The sequence below is a fragment of the Lethenteron reissneri genome, chromosome 54 (genome assembly GCF_015708825.2).
Source record: "Lethenteron reissneri isolate LAM-NWPU_2019-01 chromosome 54, ASM1570882v1, whole genome shotgun sequence".
In the NCBI taxonomy this organism is placed as follows: domain Eukaryota; kingdom Metazoa; phylum Chordata; class Hyperoartia; order Petromyzontiformes; family Petromyzontidae; genus Lethenteron; species Lethenteron reissneri.
In genome coordinates, this window is record NC_083832.1 from 3,467,015 (window position 1) to 3,487,139 (window position 20,125).

Below are 20,125 nucleotides of genomic sequence, written 5' to 3' on the forward strand. Positions count from 1 at the left end.
GTGACAGACTCCCGTCATTTCCTCGAATCCTGTTTTCGTCGGCCGTCGGCCAGTACGAGAAACCCTCGTGGCGATTTGTATGTCTGGCAAGCTACGATTGGCGTACGACGTGGCAGCCTGGACCCCCGCTCCCGCGTGGCCTCTCCGTTCCAGTTCTGACCACGTGTTGTTCGTCTCCACCCCTATTTTATACCGGGTCACGTGGTACCTTTCCACCAATCCTGGTTAACCTCTATGGAATCTTCCAGACTCCATCGTAGGCTCCCGAGACCATGCCCCTGACAGACCATGCCCCTGACAGGTCTCCCCATTGGCTGTGGCTAAAGCCGGCAAAACCAATCCTCTACTTACAGATGTCACCTTCCCATTACGTCAGGGCCACGCCCCTAGGCTTCCCCCCCATTGGCTATGGGCCAGGACCGGCAGAGCCAATCATCGTAACGAGTTGTGATCCGTTAGCGACCCGGATATATCCTCACATTATAAAAACACATCGCAGGTCAAAGTAAGTATGGAGTCCGAGTGAGATCGTAAACTCTCACCCGCATACCTATAAGGTTTACCTGTATTCTTCTACAGGAGTTTTCAGGTTCATACGGTGTACAGCCGTTTAAATACGGGCTAAAATTGTTTGTTTTAGTTTCTCCCTTGTGATGGGACTTTGTCGGATGAACGTTGAGATTTATGAGGGCATGGGGTGACCAATAAGGTCTGAATTGGTCCGTAATAAGGTAGGCACCCGTGTATTGCACTGGCTATTGCCCAGGGTTGCGTATTTTCAAAGTAAAATATTTCTCCTGGATGGGTGTCCAGGGCATCATTTGCCACGAACATTTTATTGAAATAAGCTGCAGACAAATCTCGCACATCTGTCCCTCCACTCGTCAACCATACGGCATTCTGGAAAGCATATAACTAAAGTTGCATTGGTTCAGCACAAGCAAAACTCTGGACGAGGTTCGATATTCAGTGTCTTGCCAGCTGTCTGGCTTGCCGTGACCCTACTGGTGAACTGACATGTTTATAGGCAATGTCCCCTCGATAAATGGGTACTAGCTCGACGCAAATGTTTTTTTTTACAAAAATGATAGCATTGTAGAGAAAGTCACGGCAAATAACGCACGCCTCGCACTTATTGATCCCTGATATACACATAAAACACGTTTTACACATCACATGAGCATGTTGTCTGCTTACTCATTTGATCACAAACTTGCCTTTTGCCCGTCCAAGGACGGGTGTATTGCAGTAAATCTGAAACTTGCAAGCGAAAAGCAGACTGCGACGTGATATTCATTGCATGAATGCGTGTGCAATGTGTAAGGGCCCGGTGACACAGACCTATTTCATTTTAAGGTTATAATCCCTTTTTCATCACGACGTCCTTTTTACTTTGATGTCTCAATAGCATTACGGAGATCGCGTAATGTGAGGGTTCTGCCTTTGTAGTGAGGGTTGTAAGTTGACGCCGAGGAGGGGGGAGGAAGCGCCTCGGCCCCGCATGTGGAGTGACGTCACCCGCTAATTATTATTGAGGGGGGTGTCCATTTGGAGGACGTAACCTGTTCATGATTATTAATGAGGGGGGTTGGTCGACGTGGAGTAACGTCACGAGCGTTGCACACAGACATTCTTGGCTCATATCTTGACTTTCGTGACTGCAGGAATTCATATTCTTTGGGTCTTTTGGTAAAGTCACGTAGATAGGTTGAAATAAAATAACAAAAATACTCCGACATTTCGATCACAACAACATTGTCATCAGGAGGAGAAAAGAGGAAAGCTGCTGAGGCAGACTGTTTTAAAGGTTTAGAATGGGTGTAGCCCAAGGGTCATAAAAGAAGTGGGATGGGGCTAGTGATGGTAATGTGATAAATTAGCATGTTCATGTAAGATCAGAGGGTGACCTCCACAACAAGGGCGCGAAAGTGGCTATGTTAATGTGAGAGATGAGCATGTTAATGTAAGGTCTGAGAGCGGCGTCCAAGACAACGGCGTGAAAACATCACAGCCAGTTATGATTTAAACTGGTTAATAACGTCCTTCCAATGATTGCTCAGTTTGTACCCATCTTCTCGGTTGAAATTGTGTCTGTGTCTATCTGGATGGCTTCATGAACGAGTCTTTGTTGATAGCCAGTAGGTTTGCAAAGTACCTTCGTCTTGGAGAAATACATTTCGTGTGAGCCCACCGTATTGAAACAATGATCAGCCACGGCCAATGTATTGGTTCTACCGTGTTTCAGATCGGCCTTATGTTCATGAACACGGTCCGAGACATGTCGCTTGGTTTCTCCAATGTAACTACTGCCGCAGACACAGCTTAGTTTGTAGACACCGGGGTACTGCATGTCAGGGATCACATCCTTCATTAATGGGATCACGAATTTTATGTACTGTGTTAAATCGAACCTGGATCTTGTGTTTGCTCATGATTTTGGAAATCTTTTTGGTGACCCCTGCTATGTCTGGCATGTCTGCCTCATCAAAACGCTACACCACACAACTCAATGTATACTATGGGAAACTCATTTGCCAGTCAAAATATGATAATTGGTTCTTTACCCTTCTATCTGGCAACAAAACTGACACCTTTTTACAAGGGGTCATGTTTGCATAGACCGCAATACCTGCAGTCATAATACAAACAAAAGAACATAACTCTGATAATGTGCACTGTCCTTGAAGTTGATTGGTCCACACCCGAGACAGCTTTCCTTAGAGCCTAGTCTCATATGGGTTGGACCAGATGACGCCAAAAGGCGCACAACTCAAGGACAATGCACCCTCAGAGTATGAGAGCTCGGGGCAAGCATCTACACTATGGGAAACTCATTTGCCAGTAAAAATATGATAATTGGTTCTTTACCCTTCTATCTGGCAACAAAACTGACACCTTTTTACAAGGGGTCATGTTTGCATAGACCGCAATACCTGCAGTCATAATACAAACAAAAGAACATAACTCTGATAATGTGCACTGTCCTTGAAGTTGATTGGTCCACACCCGAGACAGCTTTCCTTAGAGCCTAGTCTCATATGGGTTGGACCAGATGACGCCAAAAGGCGCACAACTCAAGGACAATGCACCATCAGAGTATGAGAGCTCGGGGCAAGCATCTACACTATGGGAAACTCATTTGCCAGTAAAAATATGATAATTGGTTCTTTACCCTTCTATCTGGCAACAAAACTGACACCTTTTTACAAGGGGTCATGTTTGCATAGACCGCAATACCTGCAGTCATAATACAAACAAAAGAACATAACTCTGATAATGTGCACTGTCCTTGAAGTTGATTGGTCCACACCCGAGACAGCTTTCCTTAGAGCCTAGTCTCATATGGGTTGGACCAGATGACGCCAAAAGGCGCACAACTCAAGGACAATGCACCATCAGAGTATGAGAGCTCGGGGCAAGCATCTACACTATGGGAAACTCATTTGCCAGTAAAAATATGATAATTGGTTCTTTACCCTTCTATCTGGCAACAAAACTGACACCTTTTTACAAGGGGTCATGTTTGCATAGACCGCAATACCTGCAGTCATAATACAAACAAAAGAACATAACTCTGATAATGTGCACTGTCCTTGAAGTTGATTGGTCCACACCCGAGACAGCTTTCCTTAGAGCCTAGTCTCATATGGGTTGGACCAGATGACGCCAAAAGGCGCACAACTCAAGGACAATGCACCATCAGAGTATGAGAGCTCGGGGCAAGCATCTACACTATGGGAAACTCATTTGCCAGTAAAAATATGATAATTGGTTCTTTACCCTTCTATCTGGCAACAAAACTGACACCTTTTTACAAGGGGTCATGTTTGCATAGACCGCAATACCTGCAGTCATAATACAAACAAAAGAACATAACTCTGATAATGTGCACTGTCCTTGAAGTTGATTGGTCCACACCCGAGACAGCTTTCCTTAGAGCCTAGTCTCATATGGGTTGGACCAGATGACGCCAAAAGGCGCACAACTCAAGGACAATGCACCATCAGAGTATGAGAGCTCGGGGCAAGCATCTACACTATGGGAAACTCATTTGCCAGTAAAAATATGATAATTGGTTCTTTACCCTTCTATCTGGCAACAAAACTGACACCTTTTTACAAGGGGTCATGTTTGCATAGACCGCAATACCTGCAGTCATAATACAAACAAAAGAACATAACTCTGATAATGTGCAAGGACAGTGCACATTATCAGAGTTATGTTCTTTTGTTTGTATTATGACTGCAGGTATTGCGGTCTATGCAAACATGACCCCTTGTAAAAAGGTGTCAGTTTTGTTGCCAGATAGAAGGGTAAAGAACCAATTATCATATTTTTACTGGCAAATGAGTTTCCCATAGTGTAGATGCTTGCCCCGAGCTCTCATACTCTGATGGTGCATTGTCCTTGAGTTGTGCGCCTTTTGGCGTCATCTGGTCCAACCCATATGAGACTAGGCTCTAAGGAAAGCTGTCTCGGGTGTGGACCAATCAACTTCAAGGACAGTGCACATTATCAGAGTTATGTTCTTTTGTTTGTATTATGACTGCAGGTATTGCGGTCTATGCAAACATGACCCCTTGTAAAAAGGTGTCAGTTTTGTTGCCAGATAGAAGGGTAAAGAACCAATTATCATATTTTTACTGGCAAATGAGTTTCCCATAGTGTAGATGCTTGCCCCGAGCTCTCATACTCTGATGGTGCATTGTCCTTGAGTTGTGCGTCTTTTGGCGTCATCTGGTCCAACCCATATGAGACTAGGCTCTAAGGAAAGCTGTCTCGGGTGTGGACCAATCAACTTCAAGGACAGTGCACATTATCAGAGTTATGTTCTTTTGTTTGTATTATGACTGCAGGTATTGCAGTCTATGCAAACATGACCCCTTGTAAAAAGGTGTCAGTTTTGTTGCCAGATAGAAGGGTAAAGAACCAATTATCATATTTTTACTGGCAAATGAGTTTCCCATAGTGTAGATGCTTGCCCCGAGCTCTCATACTCTGATGGTGCATTGTCCTTGAGTTGTGCGCCTTTTGGCGTCATCTGGTCCAACCCATATGAGACTAGGCTCTAAGGAAAGCTGTCTCGGGTGTGGACCAATCAACTTCAAGGACAGTGCACATTATCAGAGTTATGTTCTTTTGTTTGTATTATGACTGCAGGTATTGCGGTCTATGCAAACATGACCCCTTGTAAAAAGGTGTCAGTTTTGTTGCCAGATAGAAGGGTAAAGAACCAATTATCATATTTTTACTGGCAAATGAGTTTCCCATAGTGTAGATGCTTGCCCCGAGCTCTCATACTCTGATGGTGCATTGTCCTTGAGTTGTGCGCCTTTTGGCGTCATCTGGTCCAACCCATATGAGACTAGGCTCTAAGGAAAGCTGTCTCGGGTGTGGACCAATCAACTTCAAGGACAGTGCACATTATCAGAGTTATGTTCTTTTGTTTGTATTATGACTGCAGGTATTGCGGTCTATGCAAACATGACCCCTTGTAAAAAGGTGTCAGTTTTGTTGCCAGATAGACGGGTAAAGAACCAATTATCATATTTTTACTGGCAAATGAGTTTCCCATAGTGTAGATGCTTGCCCCGAGCTCTCATACTCTGATGGTGCATTGTCCTTGAGTTGTGCGCCTTTTGGCGTCATCTGGTCCAACCCATATGAGACTAGGCTCTAAGGAAAGCTGTCTCGGGTGTGGACCAATCAACTTCAAGGACAGTGCACATTATCAGAGTTATGTTCTTTTGTTTGTATTATGACTGCAGGTATTGCGGTCTATGCAAACATGACCCCTTGTAAAAAGGTGTCAGTTTTGTTGCCAGATAGAAGGGTAAAGAACCAATTATCATATTTTTACTGGCAAATGAGTTTCCCATAGTGTAGATGCTTGCCCCGAGCTCTCATACTCTGAGGGTGCATTGTCCTTGAGTTGTGCGCCTTTTGGCGTCATCTGGTCCAACCCATATGAGACTAGGCTCTAAGGAAAGCTGTCTCGGGTGTGGACCAATCAACTTCAAGGACAGTGCACATTATCAGAGTTATGTTCTTTTGTTTGTATTATGACTGCAGGTATTGCGGTCTATGCAAACATGACCCCTTGTAAAAAGGTGTCAGTTTTGTTGCCAGATAGAAGGGTAAAGAACCAATTATCATATTTTTACTGGCAAATGAGTTTCCCATAGTGTAGATGCTTGCCCCGAGCTCTCATACTCTGATGGTGCATTGTCCTTGAGTTGTGCGCCTTTTGGCGTCATCTGGTCCAACCCATATGAGACTAGGCTCTAAGGAAAGCTGTCTCGGGTGTGGACCAATCAACTTCAAGGACAGTGCACATTATCAGAGTTATGTTCTTTTGTTTGTATTATGACTGCAGGTATTGCGGTCTATGCAAACATGACCCCTTGTAAAAAGGTGTCAGTTTTGTTGCCAGATAGAAGGGTAAAGAACCAATTATCATATTTTTACTGGCAAATGAGTTTCCCATAGTGTAGATGCTTGCCCCGAGCTCTCATACTCTGATGGTGCATTGTCCTTGAGTTGTGCGCCTTTTGGCGTCATCTGGTCCAACCCATATGAGACTAGGCTCTAAGGAAAGCTGTCTCGGGTGTGGACCAATCAACTTCAAGGACAGTGCACATTATCAGAGTTATGTTCTTTTGTTTGTATTATGACTGCAGGTATTGCAGTCTATGCAAACATGACCCCTTGTAAAAAGGTGTCAGTTTTGTTGCCAGATAGAAGGGTAAAGAACCAATTATCATATTTTTACTGGCAAATGAGTTTCCCATAGTGTAGATGCTTGCCCCGAGCTCTCATACTCTGATGGTGCATTGTCCTTGAGTTGTGCGCCTTTTGGCGTCATCTGGTCCAACCCATATGAGACTAGGCTCTAAGGAAAGCTGTCTCGGGTGTGGACCAATCAACTTCAAGGACAGTGCACATTATCAGAGTTATGTTCTTTTGTTTGTATTATGACTGCAGGTATTGCGGTCTATGCAAACATGACCCCTTGTAAAAAGGTGTCAGTTTTGTTGCCAGATAGAAGGGTAAAGAACCAATTATCATATTTTTACTGGCAAATGAGTTTCCCATAGTGTAGATGCTTGCCCCGAGCTCTCATACTCTGATGGTGCATTGTCCTTGAGTTGTGCGTCTTTTGGCGTCATCTGGTCCAACCCATATGAGACTAGGCTCTAAGGAAAGCTGTCTCGGGTGTGGACCAATCAACTTCAAGGACAGTGCACATTATCAGAGTTATGTTCTTTTGTTTGTATTATGACTGCAGGTATTGCGGTCTATGCAAACATGACCCCTTGTAAAAAGGTGTCAGTTTTGTTGCCAGATAGAAGGGTAAAGAACCAATTATCATATTTTTACTGGCAAATGAGTTTCCCATAGTGTAGATGCTTGCCCCGAGCTCTCATACTCTGATGGTGCATTGTCCTTGAGTTGTGCGCCTTTTGGCGTCATCTGGTCCAACCCATATGAGACTAGGCTCTAAGGAAAGCTGTCTCGGGTGTGGACCAATCAACTTCAAGGACAGTGCACATTATCAGAGTTATGTTCTTTTGTTTGTATTATGACTGCAGGTATTGCGGTCTATGCAAACATGACCCCTTGTAAAAAGGTGTCAGTTTTGTTGCCAGATAGAAGGGTAAAGAACCAATTATCATATTTTTACTGGCAAATGAGTTTCCCATAGTGTAGATGCTTGCCCCGAGCTCTCATACTCTGATGGTGCATTGTCCTTGAGTTGTGCGCCTTTTGGCGTCATCTGGTCCAACCCATATGAGACTAGGCTCTAAGGAAAGCTGTCTCGGGTGTGGACCAATCAACTTCAAGGACAGTGCACATTATCAGAGTTATGTTCTTTTGTTTGTATTATGACTGCAGGTATTGCGGTCTATGCAAACATGACCCCTTGTAAAAAGGTGTCAGTTTTGTTGCCAGATAGAAGGGTAAAGAACCAATTATCATATTTTTACTGGCAAATGAGTTTCCCATAGTGTAGATGCTTGCCCCGAGCTCTCATACTCTGATGGTGCATTGTCCTTGAGTTGTGCGCCTTTTGGCGTCGTCTGGTCCAACCCATATGAGACTAGGATCTAAGGAAAGCTGTCTCAGGTGTGGACCAATCAACTTCAAGGACAGTGCACATTATCAGAGTTATGTTCTTTTGTTTGTATTATGACTGCAGGTATTGCGGTCTATGCAAACATGACCCCTTGTAAAAAGGTGTCAGTTTTGTTGCCAGATAGAAGGGTAAAGAACCAATTATCATATTTTTACTGGCAAATGAGTTTCCCATAGTGTAGATGCTTGCCCCGAGCTCTCATACTCTGATGGTGCATTGTCCTTGAGTTGTGCGCCTTTTGGCGTCATCTGGTCCAACCCATATGAGACTAGGCTCTAAGGAAAGCTGTCTCGGGTGTGGACCAATCAACTTCAAGGACAGTGCACATTATCAGAGTTATGTTCTTTTGTTTGTATTATGACTGCAGGTATTGCGGTCTATGCAAACATGACCCCTTGTAAAAAGGTGTCAGTTTTGTTGCCAGATAGAAGGGTAAAGAACCAATTATCAACTCAATGTATCTCCGACCATGAACACCTGACGAGTGAACTCAAACACGTACACCAGGCTTTCAAGGCGAATGGATATTCTGACTACACATTGTCTACTCCTACATAGGCCTCGGCAAGGTAAGGTAATTTACTCTTTTTACCGGGGAAAATGGTAAAGGGTAAAGGTGTCGACATGCCAAGGGGTAAGGTAAAGGGTAGGGTAAAGGTAGCTCGGAAGAATTACCCGGTAGGGTAAAGGTAGCTCGGAAGAATTACCCGGTAGGGTAAAGGTAGCTCGGAAGAATTACCCGGTAGGGTAAAGGTAGCTCGGAAGAATTACCCGGTAGGGTAAAGGTAGCTCGGAAGAATTACCCGGTAGGGTAAAGGTAGCTCGGAAGAATTACCCGGTAGGGTAAAGGTAGCTCGGAAGAATTACCCGGTAGGGTAAAGGTAGCTCGGAAGAATTACCCGGTAGGGTAAAGGTAGCTCGAAAGAATTACCCGGTAGGGTAAAGGTAGCTCGAAAGAATTACCCGGTAGGGTAAAGGTAGCTCGAAAGAATTACCCGGTAGGGTAAAGGTAGCTCGAAAGAATTACCCGGTAGGGTAAAGGTAGCTCGAAGAATTACCCGGTAGGGTAAAGGTAGCTCGAAAGAATTACCCGGTAGGGTAAAGGTAGCTCGAAAGAATTACCCGGTAGGGTAAAGGTAGCTCGAAAGAATTACCCGGTAGGGTAAAGGTAGCTCGAAAGAATTACCCGGTAGGGTAAAGGTAGCTCGAAAGAATTACCCGGTAGGGTAAAGGTAGCGCGAAGTATTACCCGGTAAATACGGTGCCTTGTTTACCGCTAAAAGCTCCGTGGCGCAGTCCGTGGCCTCCATTTAATAAGTAATATTAAACAAAAAACTTTTTAAAAAACACGCTTTTATTAAATGTACGAGTAATGGCAGAACTCCACGACTCCAGGAAGTGGCCCAAAACTTGCCACAACGTAAGGGGCCGTGGCCAATTATAGCTAACGTCGGTTGAGCGTGAACAATTAGACCCAAGCCGAAACATAACATGTAAAACATGTTGAAAAATATATATATTTTTTTATGATAGAATATAGTATTGTCATCAGTATGACATAAGTATACCAAGTTTGCAGTCGATACCACATTAGGAAGTGGGTAAAAATTGAGTTACAAGATTTGAGGATACAACGACAACAACAACAACGACAACAATGACAACAACAATGACAACAATAACAACAAGCGTGTAGAATTGGAATCATCGAGAGTATTCTATGATTAAAGCGCTCTACCTAGCATTACCGTTATAAACCTTGTTCATGTGTAGTTCCTTAGTAATTACCCTGTAATCGGGTAATTCGTATGGGGTAAGGGTAAAAGGTAGGGTAAAGGTAGGCTCGTTGTTTTTACCTTTTAACTTTTACCTTACCTTGCCGAGGCCTACTCCTACATTAGCACTGGTTGACCTACGTCACACATCCCTCCTCCCAATACCCCCATTGTCTACTCCTACATTGTCACTGGCTGACTGGATGCCCCACCCATGCTGTTTGCGCCGTGCACCCCTTACTCCTCCCAGCTCTCGTTGCCCGCCCACTCAATTTGGAAACCCTCATAAGCAGTTGCGTTTGGAGGCTTTCCCCCTCTTTTCTCTCCGCCTGATGAAGACAGCTTGTGTTGCGATGGAAACGTCGTGGGTTTTTTGCTTTTATTATTTTAAATGTATTTTTATTTAAAATGTAAATTTGTATATTTTTTATTTAATTTTTATTTTCTATCTATGTGACTTTACCGAAAGAACCAAGAAAATGTTAAATATTTATTTGCATTGCAAGTACAACAAATCACTAAACACAATTAAAATGCTAAGTATAATCACAACGTTGGGAGAACTGACTTAGTGAATTGACTCCTGAGTGATTCTACGAAATAACGATCTCGTGGGCAGCGTTTGGCCCACATTCTGCTGTTTGTGCAGGGCCTTCAAAAGTGTTCGCTGGAAGGAAGATTGGATGTGTGGTGGGGCCTTTCTGTAGGCCCGGGCATTGACATCATGTTGTAGGCAATCATGTTAGAGGTCCCATCCTGGTCCTGGACGTTCTTGTCCTTGAAGCAGCCGGAGGCCAGGAGGAGGACGTAAACGATAATTATGGAAATCACCATGATTACTGCTCCAGAGATCTGTAACCACACAGACACACAAAAATATCCCTGGTGAAGTCCACACAGGCTGCTGGGGAACATTTGTTAGTAAACACCGATGAAGGTCAGCACGGCGCACGAGGGTGGCCAGCACCACATCCGACTGCCTTTGTCTCTCAAGTGGTAGTGTTTACACACCGGGACAGATACTCATTTTAGGTTGAGTCGACCTAGGGGAGGACCAGGACCGGTTCTGATATTCGAACTAGTCACCCGGTTCACAGTGCAGCGCTAATTGCTGCACTACTGCTCACCATATCTACAAAGATAACGATCCACCGTATAGCCTTAACAAACTGTTGGGGTAAGTGCTGTTGGTGTGCATCTATGAAGGCCAGCACGGTACACGAGGGTGTGGGTGGTCAGCACTACGCCTGGCCGCCTTTGTCTCCCCAGTCTTGATGTTTCCACACCGCACCAAATACTTCGAGGCCAATCTTGGTACAATTGGTCCCAATCATCAGCAAGCCCAATCAGCTCCACGTGCTGCGATACCACATCAGACAATTTATTTTATAGCATGTGTAGTGGGTACAGATGGAGACTCAGGCTTTCTATTGGAGGCAACCCTTTTATTAACTTTACACCACACTACTAACACAAAGGGGTAACTGCCCCTTTACCAGATAACCTATGTTGGTGGTCCACCAGGCTAGCTACTCTAACACTCTGCGCTAGCTACAACAGACCGGACCCCAACTCGGGTCCAGGTCGATGGGTTGGAGACTCCTCTTCCGGCGTAGAATGTAGCCTTCTTCATGAAGACAACAACAGCAGCAGATCCCACTGACAGACTCGCTTTTATCCCCCGTGGCGGGGCTCGCTCCGCCCCCGAACTATCGAGAAGAGTCCCTACTGGAAACGTGGTCCCCCCAGCCCTCCTTTTGGGGGTCCTCGGGTAGACGCTCCCAGTCACGTGTCCTCCGGGTTCAACCAGAGTGCCGTGGCCCCGTGGAACCCTGTTCCCGAAACCGGCACCCCCCTTGCACCCTATCCTCCAGGGCTGGCATTGCACCCAGCGCAGGGTGCCACTGGTGGCTGGCAGTCCGTGCTCATCGAACTCCGCTAAGGCCAGTTCTGGATCCACCTTCGGTGTTGTCCGTGATGACAGCAATGTGTGGCGTGTCGTGGCCAGGTTGGCCACGCATACAGCGACATCCAGCGATGTCATCCAGCGATGTCGCTGTGCCCGTTCACTCCCCTCTATCCCACCAAACAGAAGCTGCTTGAGCATGCGATGGCTGGGCTCTATGACCCAGCCAATGCAGCCTCACCTTGATGGAGCAATTTACTATGTCCAGATGTTTCAAGGATCTGTGAGCTGCTGACACAATTCAGTCCGGTTAAATCTAGGTTTGATCATAAAGGGGTCCATGGTTTACAAGTATAGAGAAGGGATCGCATGACCATGGTTGATCTTCATATTAAACGATATAATAGGTAGCTTCCACGCAGTATGATGCAGCTCGACCGATTCGAAGTGAAACCTCTGCTACCAAACAGGAGATGGTCATACGTATGTAATGACGACTTGGACGCACTTATCTTGAGATGGTTATTTTATTAAGGCATCACGTGCTCACACTCGAACAGGCAGAGACCCGACTGCAACAGCCTCAAGTCTCCCGCGCATCTCCCTTATACATGGTCCGAGGCCACACCCTCATTCCCGAACCTTCTCGCTGGTTCTAGAAGCTCACTGTACCAGCAGACTCCACCGTCCTCTTCCGTCACCTGGCCACGCTCATATTCTCGATCATTCCCGTAGCCACCAGTCCATTCGTACTGCAAGCTGACTCCCCTGTCATTACCTCTGGTGGCCACTAATCCATTCGCACTGTAGGCTTACTCCCCTGTCATTCCCTCCCGTGACCACTAGTCCATTCGTACTGCAGGCTGACTTTACTGTCATTACACGTACACAGTCCGGTATGGGAACGCCCCCACTATCTCCACAACTGCTCCATTACTATACTCTTTGGTTTTTTCGGTAAAGTCACGTAGGTGACAAGAAAATAAAAATAAATTAAATCACGACGTTTCGGAGGCAACACAAGCTTCCGTCTTCAGGCGGAACTGTCACAGCTAAATTACCGTATCAAGTGAAGAGAGCTCTTAGAGACACGAGACTATATACAGGTGAAGGGGGGGGGTTAAGTTAAGCCGCCTTTTGTTATGCTGCAGGGGGTTAGGGGAGGGAGTGAGCGCCGTGTGTAGGCGATGGTAATTGGTTGAAAAAGGGGAGACATAAACAGGAGGCAGTATTTAAGCTGACAAACTGGTTTCCTTGCAGTGTACTGCAGTAAACTATAAGGCTGCTAAAGTTTAACTTAGGTTAAACTTAGGTTAAAACTTAGGTTAACTTAGGTTAAACTTGGTAAAAAATTGGGCTAATCAAGCAGGGAATAGAAAACAGCTGGAAGAAATGGAAATAGCTGTACAATTATAAGGCAGCACAACAAAAGGCGGCTTAACCCCCCCCCCCCACACGGCCCATCCTGCCCCCCCCCCCCGACTTAACCTGTATATATAGTCTCGTGTCTCTTAGAGCTCTCTTTACTTGATACAGTCATTTTGCTGTGACGGTTCCACCTGAAGACGGAAGCTTGTGTTGCCTCCGAAACGTCGTGATTTAATTTATTTCTATTTTCTTTTTTACCTACGTAACTTTACCGAATAAACCAAAGAGTATGGACCTTTGCAGTCACGAAAACTTCAAATCTAGAATGCTCCTTTACTCATGGGGATTTACAGGCAAGCAGTGTCTGATGGCACAATATTCCCAGACAGATAATTTGTTGTGGTAGGGCTGATGGCAAGGCCCCAACTCTAAGTGGCACGCTACAGGTTCAGCAACAGAGACTCCAACTCCTTAGAGTGAACAGCATTTATGATATCAGCATTCAATATTAGCCTCCCATTATATTGTACCAGATGGAAATTCTTACTACACACCAATGGAAAGCTTCTCGAACTAAGTGGTCAAAATGTTAAATTGTGTAGGGGCCAGAGGACATCCATATGGCGCCATAAGGTGAACAGGAAATGACACCGACTCCATGCTATGCAGCTTTACCCTGACCTGCCCACCATGATGAAGTTCCTGAATGATTGTGAGCAGAGAGTCGGCGACCTCAAAAGCACGAAAAATAGCCCAGAGCCCTGGCCTATTGATGGTACCAAAGGCCTTGACCAGGTCAATAGAGTAAAGATGTAGTGTAGGTCAGGCCTGGCTGTGACCTAATTATGCTAGTTGTAATGACTGGCGAAACGTAGGACTCAAATTGTAAATGTTGTGGATTTACTCTTCAACACACCGGTGTGCTGTACTAGTGTAATGGTTCGATAGAGGCGCACACACTGAACTTGGGAGGCAACACTGTTTATTGTCAACACAACGGGTAACTCTTAACATAGTGTGGTGACCACCGACCTATCCTCGCTAACACAAACTGTCACTCGCTAACACTGACACTGATACGGATAGCGTGGCCAAGCTGGCTGGCCACGCTGACTTGAGGCTTAAACTCTTCTTCTTCACGAGGCGTCTTCATGAGGCATCTTCATCCCGGACTCGAGCAGCCCCGAACCCAGTGCGGAGGCCACTTATATGCGCCTCGGCGTGTCCGGGTCACACCAAGGCCACGCCCACCTTCGAGAACTCTCGAGAAGGCTCTTCCTCTGTCCACGTGGCCCCGAAGGTGCCCCCGGGGCCCCCGGCCCCCACCTTGATCCGGTCACGTGTCCAGCCGGGTTCATCCAGAGTGACGGGCCTCACACAACCCCCACGGTACTGACCCACAGCCTCCAGACCCCCGAACCGGCCATAACGTCATTCTCACATCCCGACGTGATGACGTCATGTGTGTGTGTGTGTGTGTATGTGGTCTTCTTGGCCACGGTCATTCCCTCCCTTCTCTACGCTTGCGAAACGTGGACCCCCCTAATGTAGCATCTTCGCCGGTTAGAAACAGTTAGGCTGGCCTGCCTACGATCCATCCTGGGTTTAACCAGGCTGGATTATGTGAGGCGCTCACAAATCCTTGAAAGATCTGGGCAAAGTCTCATCGGTGAGCTCCTCTGGCGGGCAAGGCTGCGTTTGGCTGGGTCATGTAGCCCACATGCCCAGCCACCGCATGCCTAAACAGCTTTTGTTCGGCCGGATAAAGAGGGCTAAACGGGCGCGGCACGGGCTAGAGAAGAGATGGAGTGATGTGGTACAGGAGGACGTGGAGCTGAGTGGAGTTGCCGATGACTGGTACCAGCGGTGTCAAAATCGGCCTCTGTGGAGGAGGCTCGTGAAGGACGCTACTGGGCAGTTGGAGGCAGTCGCCCTCCAACAACAACGGAGGGCGGAGGAGCGACGCTCACAACAACGAGCGGAGCGCCGGGTGGATAAAACACAGCAAGTTGGCACAGTAGGGGGCACAGGTGGGTGCATCAGCCAGTCATCTCACTCAGTCGACCCGTGGCACCTGGGTCTGCCCCGTGACCTCCTGCCAACGGGCGTTCGACACTTCACGTGGCCTCAAGGTGCACATGGCCTAGGCACAAGCGTCGTGGTGACGTCACCGCCACTTAGTGGCGAATGGCAGTTGTTGTTGTGTGGACCCGCGTGGTCGTGACGCTGCCCCGCGTAGTGACGTCACGCGTATGTGTGTGTCAGCCCACACGCTATACAGTCCCTCCAGAAAAACGCGATTATGCGATCGCAAGATTCCACGCAAAATCAGCCAAAGTCCGCATATTTATGCGGACTTTGGCAGATTTCCGCGCGCAAAATATGCGGGCTTGCATGATTTCAAAATCCCCGCATTTTCGTTGCAAAAAGTCGCATTTGAGAGGGATGAGATGGTGGAGGGGGAGGAGATGGACACTGAGGGAGAGGGGATGGAGGATGAGGATGGTAAATGATTGGCCAGTGTTAAAGGCTACGTAGTTAGTTTTATTCAGGAGTTTATGCAACTTTACAGTTGTAAGATTGCACTTTATTGTTAGTAGTATGTAAATTTACATTACTGTAAGACTGTACTGTTACTGTATTGCTTACGTTACTGTGCACTGAAAACACTTATTTTAACAGAAGATGTCTGTTTTGTATAGCTACCTCTGTAAAACAGGAAGCACACATTTTATTTTTTAATATTTTATTTATTCATTCTTACAGAAGTTGTAGCATATTCATTTTGTAAAGCTACAGAACTTGTTCGACTCAATGTTTTGTAAGTTTGAGCCATCTGTTTGTTAAGGTCTGAAATAAAACAAGATGAGAACTTAAATATTCCCAGCACTTTCTGTGATGTAGTATGCTTGCTTATCATAGGAAGTAATAAGAAATGACTCTTTACATTAAAGTAGTAGCCTAGTGAATAGGGTGTTGGGGGAATCACTTTTTTTTCTCTTTTTCATCAAACCGCAGTTTTTGCAAGTTCCCGCAATTTTATCGCATAAAATTGCATAAATATCCCGCATATTCCATCGCATTTTTTAAGAAAACGTGCCGCATAATCAACGATTTTTGCCCGCAACAATCACCAAAAAACTCCGCGTTTTTCTGGAGGGACTGGCTATAAGTCACTACACTCGTAACAAATTGACACGTTCTGTTTACGTGACAAACCTTACTAATTGGCTGTGTCGGGTGGTGCCGGGTTTAACGACGCATTTATATTCACGTGATCACAGGAACAGTAAGCAAGATAATAGCAACGGAAGAGTGATAAGGAGGCTACTGAACAACGTTGCGCGAGCGAGTGAATGGATCGAATGTGTCAGTGCTGGATCATCGATCTTGAAGCTTATCGAGAAAAAACTGGGAGAGGAAACTCACCGTGGAGACGGATGTGCAGTACTCTATGATCACGGGATCGGGCGTCGTCATGCAACGTTCATTGCTAATGCCGCCAGAAGTCATCATGCAGCACAGGATCTCCTGGTTGAACAGCGCCGTCACAGTCCACGTGAGGCTGGCGGCCGTCAAGAGGGAGACTCCCCTCATACTCGCCACCTTCAGCACAACAGTCACCCAATTAGCGTTCCCTTGACTACAGCACCTCCACCCAGCCCTAGTCCTTGACTACAGCACCTCCACCCAGCCCTAGCCCCTGACTACAGCACTTCCACCCAGCCCTAGTCCTTGACTACAGCACCTCCACCCAGCCCTAGCCCCTGACTACAGCACCTCCACCCAGCCCTAGTCCCTGACTACAGCACCTCCACCCAGCCCTAGCCCTTGACTACAGCACCTCCACCCAGCCCTAGTCCTTGACTACAGCACCTCCACCCAGCCCTAGTCCTTGACTACAGCACCTCCACCCAGCCCTAGCCCCTGACTACAGCACCTCCACCCAGCCCTAGTCCTTGACTACAGCACCTCCACCCAGCCCTAGTCCTTGACTACAGCACCTCCACCCAGCCCTAGTCCTTGACTACAGCACCTCCACCCAGCCCTAGCCCCTGACTACAGCACCTCCACCCAGCCCTAGTCCTTGACTACAGCACCTCCACCCAGCCCTAGTCCCTTGACTACAGCACCTCCACCCAGCCCTAGCCCCTGACTACAGCACCTCCACCCAGCCCTAGCCCCTGACTACAGCACCTCCACCCAGCCCTAGTCCCTGACTACAGCACCTCCACCCAGCCCTAGCCCCTGACTACAGCACCTCCACCCAGCCCTAGCCCCTGACTACAGCACCTCCACCCAGCCCTAGCCCCTGACTACAGCACCTCCACCCAGCCCTAGCCCCTGACTACAGCACCTCCACCCAGCCCTAGCCCCTGACTACAGCACCTCCACCCAGCCCTAGTCCCTGACTACAGCACCTCCACCCAGCCCTAGCCCCTGACTACAGCACCTCCACCCAGCCCTAGTCCCTGACTACAGCACTTCCACCCAGCCCTAGTCCCTGACTACAACACCTCCACCCAGCCCTAGCCCCTGACTACAGCACCTCCACCCAGCCCTAGTCCCTGACTACAGCACTTCCACCCAGCCCTAGTCCCTGACTACAACACCTCCACCCAGCCCTAGTCCCTGACTACAGCACCTCCACCCAGCCCTAGCCCCTGACTACAGCACCTCCACCCAGCCCTAGCCCCTGACTACAGCACCTCCACCCAGCCCTAGCCCCTGACTACAGCACCTCCACCCAGCCCTAGCCCCTGACTACAGCACCTCCACCCAGCCCTAGCCCCTGACTACAGCACCTCCACCCAGCCCTAGTCCCTGACTACAACACCTCCACCCAGCCCTAGTCCCTGACTACAGCACCTCCACCCAGCCCTAGCCCCTGACTACAACACCTCCACCCAGCCCTAGTCCCTGACTACAGCACCTCCACCCAGCCCTAGCCCCTGACTACAGCATCTCTACCCAGCCCTAGCCCCTCGTCTAAAGCACCTCCACACAGACACCCAGCCTCGTCACCTTTTCGTTCCTGTTCTGAGTGCGGCATAGGCGTCGCAGCAGAGCCGAGGACCAGAACGAGAAGGGCAGCGTGGGCCCCGTGAGTGCCACCGTGGTGAACACGACGCTGTACATGCAGGGACATTCCGTGACGCTTGTGAACAGCAGCTGCGCCGCCACCGTCGGTAGCACCGCTCCCAGCGCCATCACGAGCGGCACCAGAGTTGGATGTGTGACCGCACGGCCCCACACGCTGAGCTGCGAGGGCATTGAGGTGGTGGTGGTGGCCATCACGTCGTGGTTCGTGGCAACCGAAGTGGTGGTGAGGTCTTGCTGCTCTTGATGGTGGAGGAGCTGCTGGTGATGTATGAGGAAGGGGCGAAGTCGGTCGTAGAGGAGGTGGAGGTGAGAGAATGTATTAGCGGTTGTGGAGGAGGTAGTAAAATATATTGGATGTGGTGTTAGAGAATGAACAGGAGGAGGATGAGGTGGGGTCCAGCCAATGCTGATGACTGTATTGCTGCTGCTGATAATATTTTTTGCTGTGGATTTGATGCTGATTATACGGATGCTACTGCTGATGCTGCTATTGCTGATGCGTTTGCTGCTGGTGCAGCTGGTAGTGGAGCCCACAGAGGAAAGAGTTGGAGCCGGACACTTATGTTTGGCGGTTTCCCCTTGTATTCGGTGAGTGATTATTCAGTACATTCTCACGTTTAGTGTCGCGTGTGCGTCACGCTCTGTCAATCGCACGAATAACAAGCATCATAAATAAAATAAAATGGTTTCAGTTACACGTATGCCCCAGAGGACGTAGCACAGAATATGGGTGTGGTGAAATCAGCTCACGTGCAGGTACTCTGTGAATTATAACATCGCTGGTACAAGGGAGATGGTGGCTGATTGGGGAGGCGTTCATCCAGCAGTGCAAAGACTATGGCTGATGATGGTTTCTGCTGTAATAATCCAGCATCAGCAGTAGCATTCGTATAATCAGCTCCAATAAAATATAGATATTTCCCACCCTCTACAATGCTAATTTCAACCCTACAGGCAGAAAGAGTTGTCTTTGGAGGTCAGATGTGGGATTTGCGACAGCTGGAATTTTGGCAGAAGGAAGGAGGCAATGGCGAGGTGGTGAGGGCTGTAGTTTAATTGTGAAGCCACCTCCAAAGTATGGCTCTAAAACCAGGGCTGTATAAAGTTCTTAGTGGAGTTGTAAAGTTTTTAGTTAATCCAGACCGCGGTCCCTTGGTTTCAATGCTTTGTGAGATGGAATTTACGATTATATACGACCCAATAACATTACGAGGTCATGGTACCTTCTTAAAATTCCTCCATTAATTTAAAGATTCTATTTTCGTGATAATTTATGGCCCCGTTAGTCTCGCAAAGAACTACCATTTCTGAACTGCTGATCAGCAACTTCCTTGTTTCTAATTTCATGCTCCCATTGCTTGTTCGGATGTCTTCGATCATTTAGGAGTTGTGTTTTATGATTCATATTCTCATTCTTATGCCCGAAAACGATGAGGAAAAAAACGAGAAAATAAATAGAACACAATTTATAGGTAATTGAAGATGGTCAAAAACAGTATAAGGAACATTAAAGCAGCCAAAATTAAATTGATGAATTGGCCATTCAGAACGATAGCTCTTCCAAAAATAGAAAGATAACTAATGATATACATACAATCTCAAAATGATTGGAGGAATTATGTGCAGATATTTGTATATAAAAATATTCCACAAATCAAAATACTGCACGTAGCCCAGGAACAGACTTTCTCTCAGATACAATGGAACGAAAACATTCCAGACGTTACACTTTAAAAAGTCACCTCTGCGCTTCAAAGCACGAAACAAGGGAATGCTGCTGAACCAGGTGGTATAACTGGACATCACCAGAGGAGCGCTACCAACTGCTCAAACAAC

General features: G+C 47.1%; 1 protein-coding gene across 2 annotated transcripts; it reads right to left on the minus strand.

Annotated features, from left to right (window-relative positions):
- Positions 1-9,845: 9,845 nt before the first annotated feature.
- Positions 9,846-18,793, minus strand: LOC133356401 (uncharacterized). 2 transcript variants are annotated; one of them, XM_061573912.1, is made up of 3 exons: positions 18,212-18,793; positions 16,616-16,717; positions 9,846-10,764 (listed from the first exon to the last, which is right to left on the minus strand). In XM_061573912.1, the coding sequence occupies exons 1-3, from the start codon at positions 18,479-18,481 to the stop codon at positions 10,567-10,569; spliced, it is 570 nt and encodes a 189-aa protein (XP_061429896.1). In that variant the 5' UTR covers positions 18,482-18,793; the 3' UTR covers positions 9,846-10,566. The 2 variants fall into 2 exon arrangements, with proteins under 2 accessions (XP_061429896.1, XP_061429895.1); XM_061573911.1 differs by having other exon boundaries at positions 16,616-16,792; positions 18,212-18,791.
- Between the last annotated feature and the right edge of the window lie 1,332 nt (positions 18,794-20,125).